A 19,329-nucleotide genomic window follows, 5' to 3' on the forward strand; every position below is an offset into this window, starting at 1 on the left:
TGAATGTAATTATCTCCCCCTACAAGACACCAAGAGCCTTGAGGACAGAGTCTAATATCAGAAGCAGATGGGAAGAGAGAAGGGGCTCTAAAATGCTTGCCTTTGTGTCTTAATGCTCTTCCTAAGTGGGACATTTCCTGTCCTAACCTCCCTCCCAGCTCTGACACCCTCTGTCCTAAGCTCCCTCCCAGCCCTGAGATCCCCTGTTCTAAGCCCCCTCCCAGCCCTGACATTCCCTGTCCTAAGCTCCCTCCCAGCCCCGACACCCCCTGTTCTAAGCCCTCTCCTAGCTCTGATACCCCCTGTTCTAAGGCCCCTCCCAGCTCTGACACCCCTTGTTCTAAGCTCCCTCCCAGCCCTGACATCCCCCGTTCTAAACTCTCTCCCAGCTCTGACAGCCCCTGTTCTAAGTAAGCTCCCTCCCAGCTCTGACATCCCCTGTTCTAAGATCTATCCCAGCCCTGACATTCCTTGTTCTAATGTCCCTCTGACGTTCCATATCCTAAGGCTTCTCTCAGTAAAAGACAAGTTCCATGAAGGGTGGGGCTGTTTAGTTTTTGTCTTTGTGTCCCCCATGTCTCGCCCAGAGCCTGACACACAGTAGGTGCTTAAGAAGTGACCACTGAATTATACTAAATTTTCCTTCCCATGTAACAGGCAAACAAAGTGGGGCTAGAGCAAGATTAGAGGTGGAGAGTGTCTCAGAGAGGCTCTAGACCAAGCCTTTTATTTTTTCAGATGAGGAAACTAAGGCACCTATAGAATGAAATCCCAGATTCAGTCCGAATCACAACTTCCCTGGGCTTCGGTTCCCTCATCTGTGAGATGAGGGGGCTGATCTCTGAAGTCCCCTTTCCCTTCAGCTCTAAGCCTCCACTCTAGGTGCCTGTGGGGAAGACAATGACCTCCCCTCCAGCCCCCATCAGTCAGCCCTGGCCCCCTCTCCTCCAGCTCCTCGAAACCCTGCCATTCCCCCTCCCTGGGTGGTGGCAGAAGCTTAGTCCACGCTTTCTCTGCTTCTCATTTTGTATTTGGGATAATGACTAGCCAGCATCAAGATTGACAGTTCCCGCCGGGCCCCCTTCACCTGCTGGGAGATTATCCCTCAGCGGCTCAGCAAACCCTCTGTGACGGGCAGAGCCAGCACGGATGGGGAGAAGGCAATGGATGTCCTCAGCTCACCCCCTGGGCCCTGTTCTCAGCCCCACTCCCAGCCCGCACTTAGTATTCTCCTCCCGGCTTTCCCTTTGCTTGAGTTCACATCATAAAGTGCCCAGGAACCAAACCATTTACTTGCTCTTCACCTCACTGCCCAGGCAGCCCTGGAAGATTTCTGGGCCCCGTGCAACGGGCCATAGACTCTTGGAGAAATGTCCGCTACAAGATTTTTCTCAGAATCTCCACGTCCTGTCTGAAGACACAAAGCTGATACCAACTGACTTCTTTATCCATTCCACTATTTCCCATTGTCCTAGACAGAGAGCACTTAGCCTATTGGGAGACTAGGATCAAAAACCGAGGGGCTTTGCCATTTACAGATGAGGAAACTGAGTCCTCAAAGCTCTTCAACATCCCCCTTCTTACCTGTTCCCCTCACACCTTGCCACTGGAGCCTCCCACTGGACATTGAGGTCCTGGGACTACAATGCCAGCAAAAAGACCAGCGACCTGGCCCTCAACAACTTCCTTCTTAGTGGGAGATGACAGAACATGCCTCGGAGGGGGCATGGTGCCCAAGTCTGGAGAATGAAGGCCGGCTGCTCCAGAGTCCTTCCTCCAAATAGAGGTCCAGGAAAGAACTTAACAGTGGGAGAAAGGACTCCCAGGAGGCAGCTCTGGACAGCTGTCTTTCTCCATTAGAAGCCAAGTTGTTGGAGGTAAGAAACTCTTTCTGGTAGGACACGGACTCCCCCCCCCTCCTCCCCAGTTCTTAGCCACTGAACTTAACACAAACAAGAAAGATGCTCCCTGAACTCAAAGTACTCCTTCTGCCATTGGCGAGCTCTTTCTGGAACCTCCATTTGGAGGTTCCACTTGGAAGAGTCCTTGCTTCAAATCCCACCTCTGACATCCATTGGGATCATGGGAAATGAAGTCCATCATTGAAAAGTTCCCAAGCATTTAAAGGCATGTTGGGAAAGCTCAAGGCTTCCTCACTCGGGGGGCCCCATGCAGTGGGTCACTTGGGAAAAGGAGCCTGGGATTGATGTGGGCAATTCCCAGGGAGAAAATGTAATCTACCAACACGGATAATCAAGTTGTTTTTAGCTTCTGGTGTAAGAAAGTTTCCTGGGACACTAAAAAGTGCACGGATTGGCAATGATGGGGACACAGAGCCAATGTATGTCAGAGACTGAAATTTCTGGGCCTGAAGTCCAAAAAACCTGCATTCAAAGCCAGCCTTAGACACCTAATGGCTGTGTGAGTCTGAGCAAATCATTTAAACTCTGTCTGCTTCGGTTTCCTCATCTGAAAAATGGAAATAATAACACCTTACTCCCAAGGGGGCTAACAATGGAGATAGTTTGCAAAGCAGTTAGCATAGTGCGTGACATATAGTAGGTGCTTAATAGTTTCTCCCTTTTTTCCTTCCTTCTTTCCTTTCTCCCTCCTTACGTTCTTCTTGTCCTACTTTCCTTTCATTTTTTTTCCTTCTTCCATTTTTCTTCCTTTCCCCCTCCTATCTTTCTTTCCTTCCTTCCTCCCTTTCTCTTTTCTTTCATCCTTTTTTATTCCTTCCTCCCTTCATTCCTCTTTTCCTTCTGTCCTTCCTTTCCTACTTCCTCCTTCCCTCCCTTTTTTCCTCCTTATTTTCTTCCTTTCCTTTCTTCCTTTCTTTGTTCCTTCTTTCTTTCCTTCCTTCCATTTTTCTTCCTTTCTCCCTCTCTCCTTTCTTCCATCCTTTTTTCCTTTCTCCCTCCCTTTTTCCTTCTGTTCTTCCTTTCTTACTTCTTCCTTTCCTCCTTTTTTCTTCCTTCCCTCTTTTCCTCCTTTCCTTGTTTCTTTCTTTCCTTCAACTCTTCCTTCTGTCCTTCCTTTCTTCCTCCTTCTCTCCCTCCTTCCCTTCTCTCCTCCCTTTCTCTTTTCCTTCTGTCATTCCTTTCTTTTTTCTTCCTTCCTGTCCTTTCTCCCTCCTTTCTTCCTTCTTTCTTTCCCTCATTCCTTCCTTTCTTTCTCTCTCCCTCCCTTCCTGCCTTCCTTGCTTCCTTCTTTTCTTCCTTCCTCCCCCACTTCCCAAGACTTCTATCCACGCTACTTTTCAGCTCAGAGCAGTCTGTTTAAAATAACCAGAAATTCTTCCCAGCAACTCTTAATTGCTGATTTCAATATTCTCCCATTTCTCTTATATTATTAACATATGCATTCTGGATAGGATTTTATTGTGTGTACCAAAGTTCTCCCCTGAGGAATATAATTGTGCATCAGAGGGAGGTCTGAATAATATTTATAATGAATATTTATCAATTGAACAATACATCCAGGTCTCAGGCACACAAGCATTTATTCACTCCACAAACATTTATTAAGCACCTACTTTAACACCAAACAAAAGGCAAAAATGAAAAGATCCCTTCCCTTCAAAGAGCTTACATTCTAAAGGGGAAGAATATAAAAGAATCAATCAATCCATAAGCATTTATTAAGCACCTACCTACTACGTTCCAGGCACCCACGTTAGGTGCTGGGTATAGAAAAATGAAAATGAAATAGGGCCTTTCCATAAGCAATTTCCATCCTAAAATAAGAATAATGGCAATAATAATAATTATTGTCTCTCTCTCTTTCTCTCTCTGTCTCTCTCTCTCTGTCTCTCTCTCTCTCTCTCACATACACACACACACACACACACACACATATATTCTTAGCAATATAATAATTCAAAGCCAATCAATAAGTGGTTTTCTTAAGTGTCTGCTCTGTGTCAGTCCTCATCAGTACTGGGATGAAAATGAAACAGTGCCTGCCTTCAGGGGGATTCCATTCTTCAGAAAGAGACGACATGAACATAGACATAGAAACAAAATGCAATGTACAAAATGGGGAGAGAAACATTAGCAACTATGGAGGATACAAAATACAAAAATTACTTTAAAAAAATCAAATTAATTAGAGGGAACAATAACAATTAGGGAATAGCAAAGAACCCCACCGATAGATGGCATTTAGCTGATCCTTGAAGGAAACCGGGGATTGTAAGGGAGTATAAACATTGTCCCTGCCTCAGCTCCCAGCACCAATAAGCATGTAATAAATCTCTGTCACATGTTGATGGATCATGGTCTTTCTAGGCAAGGAACTGTGTCCCTTGAGCTCTGGAGAGAGCCAGAGCTCAACCTAATTATTAGGAATAGGTAAAAGATGGGGTTGTCTTTTACTGGACAAAAGCCCAGAACCCGTGGCCAATCCAGTCCCGGAGGCCATTCTACTTCCCACCCGGATGGATGATCAGGCTTCTATCAAGTAGAAGAGTGATAAGGAGTCTAGATCGTGCCAGCTGAGTCAGTGCATTTATTCAGAAACCGCTTCCTTATCCAAAACAACAGAATTCCCATGCATTATTTAATGGGATAAGTCCATTTATCAACATCCCCTCGTTTCTCTGCATTGTTAAAGACCAGGGCAGTGAACTTCAAGCTTCCTCCTGTCCATCTTCCTCTGAAAATACCCACTAGACCCACACTCTAGGACGCTGTCCAGCCGCCATGGCTCCTGACAATCACAAGTGCATCAGAGGAAGTGGAGAAAAGGGGAAAGAGACTTGGGGACCCAAGAACTGGTTTTGCTGACGTCCCTTCTTCCTTGTAGGGTCCAGGAATGGAAGACTGAACAAGATAATCTGCAAGGTCCCTTCTTCCAGGCTGGCAGTGTGTGTTCAGATAATTGTCTGTAGAGAGCTGTAAGAGACTTTGGCGACCACTGAGAACAACTCCTTCATCTTGTAGACATGGAAACAAAAGCTAAATAAAGTGCACTTGGGTTGCAAATGACAGAAGGGAGATTTGAACCCAGGACCTCCAGTTTCAAAGATAATAGGTCTTTCTGTGGCTCTCTAGGTTAAGGTCCCTCTATGAATCTATGTTCACACATCCACATATTGCTGGATCTGGGCTTAGAGGAGCTGGCTACAAATCACCTGTTACTGCCCGTGTGATCATGAGCCGTGGACCTGCCCCCTTAACTGCCTCATCTATCAAATGAGGGACTGGGCTAGATGGACCCTGAGCTTCCTTCTGCACTGATAGCCCGGTCCTAAGTGCTGGCAGGTCTGCTCCTGGCTCCTGAGCCCCCTAGTGTTCAAAGTTAATGATGGCGAGCCAGCATCCTTCCCCATCCTCCCCTGCCATTCCCAGCTCCTCTCTCTCTCTCTCTCTCTCTCTCTCTCTCTCTCTCTCTCTCTCTCTCTCTCTCTCTCTCTCTCTCTTTCTCTCTCTCTCTCTCTCTCTCTCTCTCTCTTTCTCTCTCTCTCTCTCTCTCTTTCTCTTTCTCTCTCTCTCTCTCTCTCTCTCTCTCTCTTTCTCTCTCTCTCTCTCTCTCTTTCTCTCTCTCTCTCTCTCTCTCTTTTTTTCTCTCTCTCTCTTTTTCTTTCTCTCTGTTTTTTCTCTCTCTCTGTCTCTCTCTCTTTTTTTCTCTCTCTCTGTCTCTCTGTGTGTCTCTGTCTCTGTCTCTCTCTCTCTTTCTCTCTCACACACACACACACACTCATGCACACAAATACACATTCATACACACAAGCACCTACTTGTGGTGGTGCTCACAGCCACACCCACTAAACCGTAAAAGGACCTCAAGGACCCCAAGGACCCGGCTGGCTACAGATCTTTATCATATCTTTCCCTGGGTACCTGTCCTTCTCTCCTTCACCCCTTTTGAGCTTCCTTTAAAAAAAAAAAGCTATTTCTTTTCAAAACACATGTATAAAGTTTTCCACATTCACCCTTGTAAAATCTTGTGTTTCAAATTTTTTCCCCTTCCTTGCCCCCACCCTCTCTCCTAGAAGGTAAGTAATCCAACATATGATAAACATATGCAATTCTTCTGTACATATTTCCCCAATTATCATTAAGCTTCCTTTTTATAGGTTATATAGGGATTGTAAAACTGTAAACCTAGAACTAGAAGGAACTTCAGGGATCATATAGTTCATCCCTCTTCTTTCCTCAATGAGAAAATAGGTCCAAGAAAAGTGATTTGTCCAAGGTTACACAGCTAATAAGAATAATGTCTCTAGCCCCAGACCCAGGCACTATATCTGACTGATTTCTCACAACCTAACAAATTGATTCTACTTTGCTAAAGCAGAGTCTTCAAAAAGATGCCTATTGATTTAATTGAAAAGAGACACTGGCAGGAAATCCCAGGAGGCAAAGCTTAATCGGGCTCAGGCTCCGGCCAACCACAGGCTTGTTTTGTGGAAGGGGCAGCAGATACAGACAAACTCCACTCAGAGGAATTCTACGTGCAATAGAAAAAATAGACAAATGAGCATCTGAGCCTTAGAAAGTAGCATAACAAAGCCGAATGGGACTGTGGGAGCTGGGGGGATCCTCACAATGTAGATTGCCAGAGGTGGGGAGGACCTTAGAACACAGAATGGCAGAGTTGGGAGGGACCTAGAACACAGAAGGGTACTTCTGAGGGAGGGTGCTTAAAACTCAGAATATCAGTGCTCAGAGAACACATTAATTACTCCTTTTGTTATTCTCTTATTTGTTGTTAGTCCTGTTTCTTATTGTTGTTCAGTCATTTCAATTGTGTCCAGCTCTTTGGGAAAACCCATTTGGGTTTTTTCTTGTCAGAGATATTGGAGTGATTTGCCATTTTCTTCTCCATCTCATTTTATAGATGAGGAAACTGAGGCAAACAAGGTTAAATGACTTGCCCAGTATCACATGACTAGTTAAGTGCCTGAGGTCAGATTTGAACACAGGAAGTCGAATCTTCCTGACTTCAGAGCCAGGCCCACCTCAGCTGTGCCATCTAGCAGCCCAATATTAGTACTAATCCATCACCCTCAAGAGAATCAGCTTAGGGGATTTCTTTCTTTTTCTTCCTTCCTTTCTTTCTTTCTCTTTCTTTCTCTCTTTCTTCTTTCTTTCCTACTTTCCTTTTTTCTTTCCTTCTTCCTTCCTTCCTTCCAAGTTCTTCCAAAATCACACAGCCAATTATCATCAGGTAAAGGGATTTCTGAGGTATATTGTATATTGGCTCCTGTAAGTCAGTTCCTGGTTCAGTTCTCCTCTAGGAGTCTGGGAGGAACTGGCTTCTTTTGACAGAATGCCATCCCCCTCACCTGCTCTTTGACCCCTTTGTCCAGAGGCTCCCTGTTACTGGTGGGAAGCACAGCTTGGACCCCGACCGAACCCTGCCCCCATTTCCATTCCCTGTCCCTGAGCTGTGCACCTCTCCCCCTTCAAGCAAAAGGATCCCTCCGAAGTCCCAAAGCACTCAAAAGCAGCCTTTCAGGGGACAGTGCCAGGCTGGAGCTGCATGAAAGGATGCAGGTAAGGCAAGTCTCGTGGAACTGTACATTGCAATGGAGGGTGAAATGCAATCCTCTTACATCTCTCGAATCAATTCATTTTTCTTCCCTGACAGTGACTCTTTCAAATCTTTTTATCCTTCCTCAGACCTCATGATTTCCTTCCTCAACCCTCACCCTCTTAGGCAACAACCTGATTTTGCAGAAAAAAAATTGAGACTATTGGCCATGAGCTATCCTTTCTCCCTCTTTTCCCTCTCACATTACTCAGATAACAAGTTTACTCATTCTTCCCTTCCTCCTTTTTTCCCTTCCTTCCTCCCTCTCTCCCCCTTTCCTTCCTCCCTGCCTCCCTTTCTTTCTTTGTTCTTCCTTCCTTCTTTCCTTTCTTTCTTTCTTTTCCTTTCTTAATTTCTTTGTTTCTTTCCTTCTTCCTTCCTTCCTTTCTCTTTCTCTCTTTCTCTCTTTCTTCTTTCTTTCTTTCCTACTTTCCTTTTTCCCTTCTTCCTTCCTTTCTCTTTCTTTCTCTCTTTCTTCTTTCTTTCTTTCCTACTTTCCTTTTTTCCCTTCTTCCTTCCTTCCTCCCTGCCTCCTTCCCTCTTTCTCTTTCTTTCTTTCTCCCTTTCTTTTTTCCTTCTTTTTGTACCTCCAGGGCTTAATTCAATCTTGACATATAGTAAACACTTAATAAATATTGATTAACTGAATGATTGACCTTATGATGACTCTTACTCAGTGGTAAGCCTGTTGAGCCAGCTGTGGCCAGTGAGCTCAGTGGGTTGGCCAGAGTCCTGAATAAGGCCAAAGCTGTCAATTCAATTAGTCCAAGAGTCTGCTTCAGATGCAGGCAGCACCTCCTACAACCATTTCCCACCCATGTCCTATCAGTCTTAGATTCAGAACATCTGGATTTACATTTGGCCTCTGCTCCTTCCTAGCTGTGTGAACCTGGACAAATCACTTGAACTCTCTTGGCTTAAATTTCTTCTCCAAAATGAGTGGGTGGGAATAAATGGGTTTGAAGGTCATTGCTCGTTCTAGATCTACAGTCTGATTCAGTGATCGTAGAGACAGTTCAGGGGCTCAGGATAGTGTACTGGACTAGGAGTCAGGAAAACATGAGTTCAGACACTCGCTAGCTGTATGGTCCTGAACAAGTCACTTCACTTATATCTGCCTCAGTTTACTCATTTGTAAAACAAGAATAATCATAGCTCCCACCTCCTAGAGTTGTTGTAAAGATCAAATGACATATTTATAAAGTAAATTGTAAAGCTTCGCAAACATTAAAGTGCTATATAAATGCTAGCTTTTATTATTTTTACTTCAAGAGTCCACTGCATGGGGCAGGGAGGAAGGACAGTGGCAAAAGCAGCAGAGCCACCATTAGGTGACCAAGCTTACAGAAGTATCAGAGAAAGTCTGGGAAAGGCTGAGATAAAGGTTATTATAGATAGGTGAGGGCTAAATAGGGATGCTGAAATTGCAGCAGAAAAATACTTAAGATAGAAATGAAGGAAGACTTCCTTGGGCACTCAGTGACACTGGAATTAATTGTGATAGATCGTCATACCTCTTTTCCCCCACAAAGATCTAAAAGGCAGGACTTGAGGTAATTCTTTTGGCGCTAAACTGCTTGGAGGCAGGAGAATGGACTAAATGACCTCTGAGTCCTAAAGTTCTAACAAAATTAGTTTTTATAAAGCCAAAGCTCACGTCCTCACCCACATTACTGGGAACCTGCCAAGCTTCCTATCCTGTTTATTGGTTTTACTGGATAAAGTTGAAGGACCTCCATGCACCTTGATAGTAAGATTCTCAGGAGAAAGGAGCTTGGGAAATAACTGTGGATGGGGCCATCATGAGAATTGAGTTCCAACCCCACATCTTGCTCTTTACCATTTGTGTGAGCTTAAGCAAGTCATTTTATTTCTTCATGCTTCAGTTCCTTCTTAGGCACCCTCCAATTCTAAATCCCATGGTCCCGTGACGGTCCCCAGATTTTCTCAACACCCAACACGACTGAAGTGAAGCAAAATGTCTCCAACAGACTCATTCTACAAGTTTGTGCTCTTTGCCCTTCCCTCTCCCATTTATTTGCATGAGAGACCATAAGGAACCTCTGAGTTGAGAAAAACACTGAAATAGAGAATACAACAAAACGCCTCTTGACAGTTGGTTGAAATGGCATATTCTGAGATTATTCCACAGGTATACAGTCTTATAATAGGAAAAGAATCTGTAATTATGATGAAATTCTAACCCTAAGTCAGCTAGAAGTTTGGGAAAGGGACCTTGATCACAGTGAACGGGAATAAGATTAAGAAGGAATAAAAGTGCGAGGTAGCCTGTGGGATATTCCAAAAAAGATTGGCTCCCGAAGGCAAAAATTCTCCTTCTGGAATGGAAAAGACTATCACAGTGGAGATTTTAAGAACAGACAAGTTTTCCATAAAAGGAAAAAGAAATCAAGAATCTGTTGTTGTGTTCTTTCAATTGTATTCAACATATCATGACCCCATTTGGGGTCTTCTTGGCAGAGATGCTGGAGGGATTTGCCATTTCCTTCTCCAGCTCATTTAACAGATGAGGAAACTGAGGCAAACAGAGTTAAGTGACTTGCCCAAGGTCACATAGTTAGTAAGTTTCTGAGACTGGATAGGAATTTCCTCATCAATGGCCACATCTTTCCCCTACCTAAAAACGTCTCTTCCATGGCGATGTTCCTTCCTTGCCTGTTCCTCACTGCATGAGCTCTGGCTACAGGTGTTCCCTGTGTGTGTCTATCTCCACAAATATTCCTCCAAAATGTTACTCCTTCCAGTAATGATGCGTGTATCCTAGGTTTAGTGAGAAAGGTATTATTGTTGCTTTTCTCACTGTGCTGTTTCATCATTTATTTCTTCTTTCAACTAATCTTGTCTTCAGTCTGACTACTTAGAGCAAACCCATTGGTGGGGGCTCGTAAGCTATGGTTCTGGTTTCGGCTGGTTTTTTCCAATGGATATTCAGGTTCTCCCCTAAAGAACTCTAAAGATTATGGGAGAAGTCATGTGTCTAAGGTCCCTACTTACTCTACCGTTCTAGATTCTGTAATTCCAAAGCTGAAAGGGCTCTCTCTGTCCTAAGTGGAAGAGGGCAAGGGAGAGAGATGAAGAAGTGAATGAGAATCCTGTAACCTTGAATAGGTCAGTTCTTTCTAGGTTTCCAATGAGAAGGTAGAGAGTTGTTCCGACATTGACCTTACAGCTCATGACTTGAGTTATTCAAGGCACCAGGAACTGAGAACATGAGTCACCTCTGGAGGACTCACACGAGAAGCATCTGGGACCAATCCAGATTTTCCTTCTTGAGTAACTGCTGACAAGATGCTAAACTGTGAGTGACAGAGTGGTTAGATTACTGGCCCCGGGGACCCTGAGAAGCACATTTTATGAAGGGGACATTGATATCCTCAGAGACACTTGGGGGAAAAAAAACAGACCCTTAGTTGTGATAGAAGGAACGAATAGACTCAAAGGTGGATCATTTTTTCCCTTTTTGCTACGCTCAGAGATTCTAGCCCAGCTCTCTGGCTCTTCTTAAAGCGTCCTCCAGTTTGCCAACCTGTCAGGCAGCCACCCTGGAGAGAATGACGAGACCTCCCTATATTAATGGAATCATTAATTGAATGGCCCCACCCTGCAAGTAGTCGGAAGGTATGGCTTTTCACAAACATTTATCCACATGAAAACCATGTTTTTTTAAGAGGAAGGGAAAAAAATTCTTCTCCAAATGAGGTATGAGTCACCAATGTCCATAGAACATCAAGAACATTTAATGCCTTGGTGGAAACATTTCCATGCTGGTCACCGAGTCCTTGTCCATAAAACAACATTTGTGATCCAACGGTTAGGAAAATGAAAACCCTGCCCAGGAGGCCACGTTCTAAAATAAACAAGGCTGGAGCCTAGAGAAGGCAGAGAGAGAGCCATGGATTAGCCTTTCCGTCAGCTAGGGAATTCTGCATTTGGGGAGATCTCGGAGGCCCTTGGCCACAGGAAACCCCCTGAAAGTTTCCATCTGAAATCTAGAGTAAGGTTAAGCCCTAGGTTCCAATCATAGCCTTACCATTTACCAACTAGATTTCCCTAGACAAGGTAAACTTCAAGGTATTTAGGCAAGGTACAGCAGTCTCATTTGTAAATTAAAAGTTGGACTAATAGCCTCCGATCTTCCTTCTAATTCTAGACTTTAAACTCTCTGACCTCCTGTGACTCAGTTTCCCCAATTTTAAAACGATGGAATTGGACTAGATGGCCAATGAGCATCCTTTCAAGCTATGATCTCGTGACCTTAGGCTCTAGCCCCCAAACATCATCATACAGAAAGGGAAACTGAGGGTTATAGAAATAAAGTAACTGATCATAAGCTCTTTGAGGAACAGGACTGTCTTTGACCTCATTTTTGTATCCCCAGCCCTTAGTACAGAGCCTGACATATAGTAAGAGTTTAATAAATGTTTATTGAATTATTTATTTATTATTGCTTATTGAAATTATTTATAAATTTGTTGAAGTTACTGACAAACATTTATTAAATTATTAACTTGCCCAAGATCACACAATGTTGATAGCAGAGTTCACCATTAGAGTTCAGAGTTCCTGTCGCCCAGGTCAGAGCCCCTTCCTTCCCAGTCACCGGCTTCCAAAGGTGGTAAGTTCTCTTCAGGGAATGAAATGGGGAGAATATTTTCCCAGCATTCTTTTAAGTTTATAATGCCTCCCTCAGGCTTCTCTCTCCCTACACCTTCCCAATGTCACTACGACCCTCCTGTCATTCCCATTTGACCAAGAAGAAAGTCGAGATCCCCAGAGAATTAACAATTTCCTTGGGTCTCATAACGAATCAGTCACCCAAGAAGGGATTAGTTTCTCCAGAGCCCTGGTCCGGGATGTTTCTCCACAATATTCTGCTGACTTTAAGTAAAAGGAATAGCAAGACGCAGGAGTGTGGGCTTTGGTTTCCCACAAGCCTAGAGAAAGGAAACTATCATCTAAATGGATTTTCTTCATTGGCTCTAATGGTTTTTGAAACTAATTGTAAAGTCAATACAAAATTAATTTGGGGTTGATGAACAATCATGATTTATTATTAAAAAGTAGACAATTTTCTTGTTCTCCTTGGTAATAATGTGGTCTCTATGATCCCCGGAGGGGACGGGGGGAGTTTTCTTTCTGTGATTGTCATTAGCAGTCAGAGCACCTTGGTTGGATTCCCAGCTCAACTAACTAATCATGTAACCTTGAATAGGTCAAGTTTTTTCTAGGCTTCCATTTCCTTATTCATAAAACGAAGGAAATTAGATTAGAGAATTTCTATATTTTCAGTCATCTCCGAGTCTTTCAAACAATGACCATTCCAATACTCGGTAATATATGTACTCCTTCCCATTATGAAGATAGCGACCCACGTATGGCTGCCCATTCTATGAGACTCTCATCCACGTCCTCTTGGAAACAAGAGATACCCCCAAAGTGATGGAAAGGCTTTCTTTTGTTCTCTTGATTCTGTGTACAAAATATGACCTTCCATATTGGGGTAAATTAGTGATAGCCAATTTTTGAACCCAGGGAAAGCATAAGGGAGCAATATGTCACTGATTCCTCTGGAGAAAGATAATTACTGTGTGACCTTAGGAAAGTCACTTCCATCAATCTCAGTTTCCTCATCTGTAAAATGAGAGGACTGGGCTAAACAGCTTCTGAAGTTCCTTTTCACTATGAATCTATAATCCCCTTTCCTGGAGCAATCGCCAGGATTCTTGGTGGATTATTCTTAATAGTATTTTTATTCCTGCTTGTCAAAACATTTCAGCTTTTTCTCTCTCGGACCAGTCAGAGTCGCAAGTTGAAATTTTGAAGAAACCAAAAGAGGAAAAAAAAAGGAACTAGGGTTATTTTAGGAAGATGTCAGGCAGGGAGTAAGTCACTGAGTCAGCAGGGGTGTGAGCAATGGTTATTTGAGGCAACGTGGGGGCTGTGTTCTAGCTGTCACACTCAGGCTCCTCAGGTAAATGGTTAATCTATTCTGGACAGGTGGGGGAGGTTCCGGGAGAACCGGGCATCTCGTTTTAAGAAACACAGATAAGCTAGAAGGCATCCAATGAAGGAACAAGAAGAGAACTCGTATCAGGAAACCGGAAAGTGGAGGTGGGAGGGAGGGGAAAAGAAGCCCAGAGAGTTGAGTCAATGAAAAAAAAAATGTGGGCTAGGTCTCTGCAAGGAGAGAGGGCGACCTCAGGAGCTGGGGGGCGACCTCAGGAGCTGGGGGGCAACCTCAGGAGCTGGGGGGCACGCCAATCCCAAAACTTCTCCAGCAATGGCCACGTGGCAATTTGTCCTTAATAATACAGAGATGATTCTCAGTGAGGCAGAGCTTGGGCAAGATGACATCTCAGTGGTTCTGTGACCTCCTCATCCCAGGAAAAGACACTGCTGGGCCAGATTCCTGGGCTCTGGACCAGAGGAAACAGTCAGCCCACAGCTAAGTTGGGAGTTGGCAAAGATGCTGTGCCTGCTCTCTCACAATACCTGAGCACTCTCAACCCCCCTCTGTGTGGAACACAAAACTCTCACATAGAGATCCCTGACATAGTTGGCCCAGGTACTTCCTCCAACGTGGGCCTCCACCCCGACTCTGTGGGGTCAGGTCCTAAAGTTCTCCTCTCTTCCTTTCCCCTCTTCTTCCTCTCCCCACACCAGTGTGTGTCCCCACCATCACCACCCCAGATCCTGTCACTCTGAGCTGCGGTCTTACTTTTCAAATCAGTCTGTGTCGGGGCAGCTAGACGGCACAGTGGATTAAGCATAAGTCCTGAAGTCCAGGAGGATCTAAGTTCAAATCCAACTTCAGACACTTAACTAGCTTTGTGACTCTGAGCAAGTCACTTAACCCCAATTGCCTCTCAAAAAAAAAAAATAGAAATCAAAACCAAACAACAACAACAAAAAAGAAATCAGTCTATGTTGCCAGTGGGTGCCTCTGCATTATTGTGTTCCCTTAACCAGGAAACATATCCATGATTCAATAGGGGTCTTCTAAAGACAAAGGAAGCTGTTTATTCATTAAGAATGGATTGGAGGGGGCAGCCAGGTGGTACAGTGGTTAGAGAAAATCTGCAAATCTAGCCTCAGACACTTAACACTTCCTAGTGTGTGTGACCCTGGGCAAGTCACTTAACCCCAAATGCCTTAGCCAAAAAAAAAAAAAAAAAAAAAAAACCAGAATGGATTGGATTAAGGTAATCTATAGTGAAAAAAGTCTTGATTTGGAGTCAAAAGACCTTGCTCTGCCACTTACTACTAGTATGATTTTGGGGAAATCAATGGACCTCAGTTTCTTTATCTGTAAAAAAAAAAAAAAAAGGCAATTGAACTTGATGGGTTTGTTGAATGAAAAATAGATGGATGAATGGTGGTACCTACCAGCTTTAAAATCCTGTGCTCCTAAATACTTTTCTCAGCCACTGAGATTCTATGGTTTTTGATGGAATAATTCAATTCAGTATACATTCCTTAAACACTAACAACATGCTGGGCACTGTACCCAGTAAACAGAAATGAAACAAGCCTTGCCCTCGGGGAGCTTCCATTCTGCTTTGTAAATGTCTGGCAATGCGTCAGGCAGGAGAGAGGGGGAAGAAGGGGAGCATAGTGCCTTTAACATAGGTTAAGCTGCCTATACATAGGTCAGTGCTGGGGATAAAATCACTGGGTCACTCCTAAGGAGGGAAGAGTCCACAATATACTCATCATAATGGCTCTGAAGAAGCACCCTTCCCTGGAAGCATTTAAAGCACCCAATCAAATCCCACGATAGAGTTTTGTGGAGCCTTTTCTCTGGAATTGTCCTCCTTCTTTCTTTGGCCCCTTTCTCATTTAAGACTTGGAGAAAACTCATGATTCCCCAAAGGAGGCTGTATTCATGGGCGGGCAATGTCCGGGACTTGGACAGATCTGAGTTCTAGTCCTGGGTTTTGCCATCACGTTCCCCATCTTGTAAAGATGATTTCCACGTCATTTTTATCTTGACATAAGATCATTACCAGCTCATGACAAGTTTCTTTATTCTACTATATTAGCCACAGAGAGGAGAGACAAAGTAGCAAGCCAGCCAACCAAGGCTCTGGATTCAGGGAGCTAAAGTCCATCCCTTTGGGATCAAAGGGTCAGATCTGATGAGCCGCCGGCTAACAGGGATTCACCGACCTTGACGGCAGTGGGGTAGCCAGATACGTTCTTGCCCCGGCTTGACCCAAAGGGAGGTGCCCGTCTCTGGGGACACTAGGAGGTCCTGAGGTGAGACTCAAAGCATACCCGTTTCTCTCTCGTTCACCGAGGACCTCTCGTTCACCGAGGACATCTTAGTGATGCTCCTGTGACTCATGAAGGAAGAGTGAGCCGTCGTATCCTCGCTCAAGGCGTTGACCAGCCTGGAGAAGATGGTCACCTTGAACTTCTTGAAGTCCTGGCCCATGAAGACGTACAGAATGGGATTCATGCAGCTGTTGGAGATGGCAAGGGCCGTGGCCAGTGGCAGCCCCAGACTGAAAACAGAGGCCGGCACCGAGATGTGGTGGAGCTCCAGCAGGTACAGGGTATGGTAAGGACACCAGCAGAGGAAGAAGGTGATGATGATGGTCATGATGATTTTAAACGGTTTCTTGGATTTAGCCAGCCTGTTTCGCTTCAGCTTGCAGACGATGATGAGGTAGCACACCGTGATGATGAACACGGGGAGGATGAATCCGCACAGGAACCGGGTGACGGTCACCATCACGTGCCTCGTGTACGCCACCGAGTCCTGGACCAAATGGGGGTGGTGGGGGTGGGAGACGTTGGCCGACAGGCTGAAGTTGTTGAAGCAGACGACTTTGCCTTGATGCGTAGTCGTGTCCCGGAAGACCAAGAATGGGGAACCCAAGAAGAAGGCCAAGGTCCAGATGGCTATACAGGCGATGGAGGCTAACCGGATGCTCCGGTGGTTCTGGGACCACACCGGGAAGATGACCGAGACGCAACGGTCAAAGCTGATGGTGGTGAGAAGGAAGACGCTGGTGTACATGTTATAGACCACCACAAAGTGGCTGATCTTGCACATGACCTTCCCAAAAACCCAGTGGTAGTCCATGGCAGCATTGACGATGTGAATCGGGAGGAAGACGTTGAACAAAAAGTCTGCCACGGCTAGGTTGAGAAACCAGACCGTGTTTACAGTTTTTTTCATCTTGAAGGTGGTGATCACGATGACCAGGCCATTCCCCAAGAGTCCCAGGATGCAGACTAAGCTGTAGACCACCACCAGGAAGATCCTGGCGACCCCATCGTCATTGGGGGTTGACTCTTCGGGAGCGATGACGAACCCGTCACCCTCATAGTCGTAGTAGCCATCGGTGAAGTTGTAGTCATCGGTGGCCATTCTCTGCAAATAAAGGACATCATTCCGTCATTCATCCTTTCATTCAGAAAATCCTCTGTAAACACTCCGTGCTCCCTTGCCCACTCTAACATGCACACTGCCTGAATTCCACCTAGCTTCCAGAAGACTGTATGTGCCTTTCCCTCTAACCTTCTTAGTGATTCTCCCTTTTCCCTGCCTGGCAAGTATTTGTAAATATGGAAAAATGGTAATTATCAGGAATGAGGCACTGGGGAAAGCATTCAGAAAGAATAATGCAGAATCTCACTGGAGAGTCATTCAAGATCGGGACTACGGCCTTTGCCAAACAAACCCTGTCCGCTTTCTTTCATTGGTGGTTTCTCCTGGTACCGCCATCTTGTGGAAGGGACAAGCCCACCTTCATTCTCCTCTGGACCTTCAAGAGATTTAAAAATAAATGCCTTTGGAATAGATACCTACATTTCCCTATTCCCCCTGCTTTTCAGCTCCTTTTTATCATATTTTCCTATCCTATAAGAATGTAAACCTTGGGGGAAGCTAAGCGGCACAGTAGATAGAACACCAGTTCTGAAGTCAGGAGGAGCTGAGTTCAAATCTGAACTCAGACACTTAATGCATCCCGGCTGTGTGATCCTGGGCAAGTCACTTAACCCTAATTGCCTCAGCAAACAGAGAGAGAGAGAGAGAGAGAGAGAGAGAGAGAAACAGAAACAGACAGAGAGAGACACAGAGAGACAGAGAGAGAGAGAGAGAAGAAATGTACTTTCAGGAATCAGACATTGTAAATATGTACTTTCTTAATTTGAGTCACTTCCTTCTGGATTCTATGAATTTGCCACAAACTTTAGGAGTAGGGAGCTATTTTGTTCCAGCTATTCTTGTATCAGCTTAATAAATACCCCCGTCTAAAGCTAATTAATTCTGCCTGACAAATCGATTTAGAATGATGATCATAAAGGGGAGCACACTGGTGGGGGCTCATGAGCTATAACATTAGATAAGACATTACTCTAACTTCTCGGGGCTACCCTTAGACACTGAGGAGAGACAGCCACAATGCTCAGAGGACTAATCTGCTTCTGAGAATGGAAGTTAAAATGGAAGCTCCAGGGCAGGGGACCATTAAACCATGTAAAAGAAACCTGCAGGCTGCATATTGACTTAGAAAACCACATATCAACCTTAACTCTACTCTATTGTATTTTTACTTACTTAATTAACTATTTCCCACCTACATTTTATTCTGGTTCTGGCAAAGCGGCCCATGCTCTAGAGCATATGCTACATGTCTATTGGTGAAGATCTCGTCTCCTCCATTAAAATCTGAACTCAGGTCTTCCTGACTCCAGAGCCAGCACTCTACTGCAGTGCTACTACTTAGCTACCCCCATTATAGATTAAAATATCTTAGTATTATAATAAAAATTGTCTTGGCCTGCAGAACCTCTGAAAGGGTCTCAGGGACCCCCAAGGATCTGGAGATGACACTTTGAGAATAATCCAACCCTTCATTTCACGAATTGCCCTCTCTGGACATTAGATTCCTACTCTACAAAATGGGGGATGCCATATCCTGCCAACAGATCTCCTGAAATGTATTGGGCAAAGTCTGTCGTCTCAAATCTTAGATGTTCTGATTGTAGAGGGATCAAATGAGCTGATATATGGGATCACTTGGTAAACTTTAAGTCACATGTACATCAACTATTATAGTGCTGCATTGAGTGGGATGGATGGATGACCTTTGAAGTCTCTTCCAACTCTAAATCTTAGAGCAATGAGGGGTGATGGGATCCTTTATCGGCAAACTGCAAGTGAAGGGCAAGACATCAAGGATTCTCATTATTTTCATTATCACCAATTATGTCAAGTATTACCTTTGAATTCAAAGGAGCCTGGATAAGTCTCAATATGGAACCTGGAACAAAGGAAGTCTAAAGTTTGAGACTCAGAAATAGCTCTCACTGCCTCGTCCCAAGGTCACCCCCATCTCCGAGTTCTGTCAGGCAGGGCAATTATTTTGCAGAATCAAATTTGGAATTTTTTTAAACTCAGAAGATAGCGGCTTTTTTTCAACATAAGAGAAAGACTCCGAATGACACATTAAAAGGGGTTTTCAGTGGATACATAAGTATAAACAACTTGAGATTCAGCCATCATCTGTATCTTGGAGCCAGCTCTAACTAGCTCCTGAGAGCTGGTTGTTAAATGTTCAGGGTCAGCTGAATGTCTTGTCAAATCTGGGTTGCCAGAGCAACACATTAACCCGCTGCAGCACCTTTATCCCTGTTTCCCTCAGAAATTGGAAAGTGCTAAAAAAAAAAAAAAAATCAGGGCTTGATTTAGAGTTTTGTTGACTGGCTTAACTTAAGAAAGGGATGGAAAAATGCTAATAATTAAACTTAAAA

General features: G+C 44.4%; 1 protein-coding gene across 3 annotated transcripts in view; it reads right to left on the reverse strand.

Annotated features, from left to right (window-relative positions):
* Nucleotides 1-11,964: 11,964 nt before the first annotated feature.
* Nucleotides 11,965-19,329, reverse strand: part of CMKLR1 (chemerin chemokine-like receptor 1) — a 53,053-nt gene continuing 45,688 nt past the window's right edge. For all 3 annotated transcript variants that reach the window (XM_051972963.1, XM_051972964.1, XM_051972966.1), the window contains one exon: nucleotides 11,965-16,942. In XM_051972963.1, coding sequence (XP_051828923.1) covers nucleotides 15,827-16,939 — 1,113 coding nt within the window. In that variant the 5' untranslated portion in view covers nucleotides 16,940-16,942 and the 3' untranslated portion in view covers nucleotides 11,965-15,826. The remainder of the gene's footprint in view (nucleotides 16,943-19,329) is intronic.

The sequence above is a fragment of the Antechinus flavipes genome, chromosome 1 (assembly GCF_016432865.1).
Source record: "Antechinus flavipes isolate AdamAnt ecotype Samford, QLD, Australia chromosome 1, AdamAnt_v2, whole genome shotgun sequence".
NCBI lineage: Eukaryota > Metazoa > Chordata > Mammalia > Dasyuromorphia > Dasyuridae > Antechinus > Antechinus flavipes.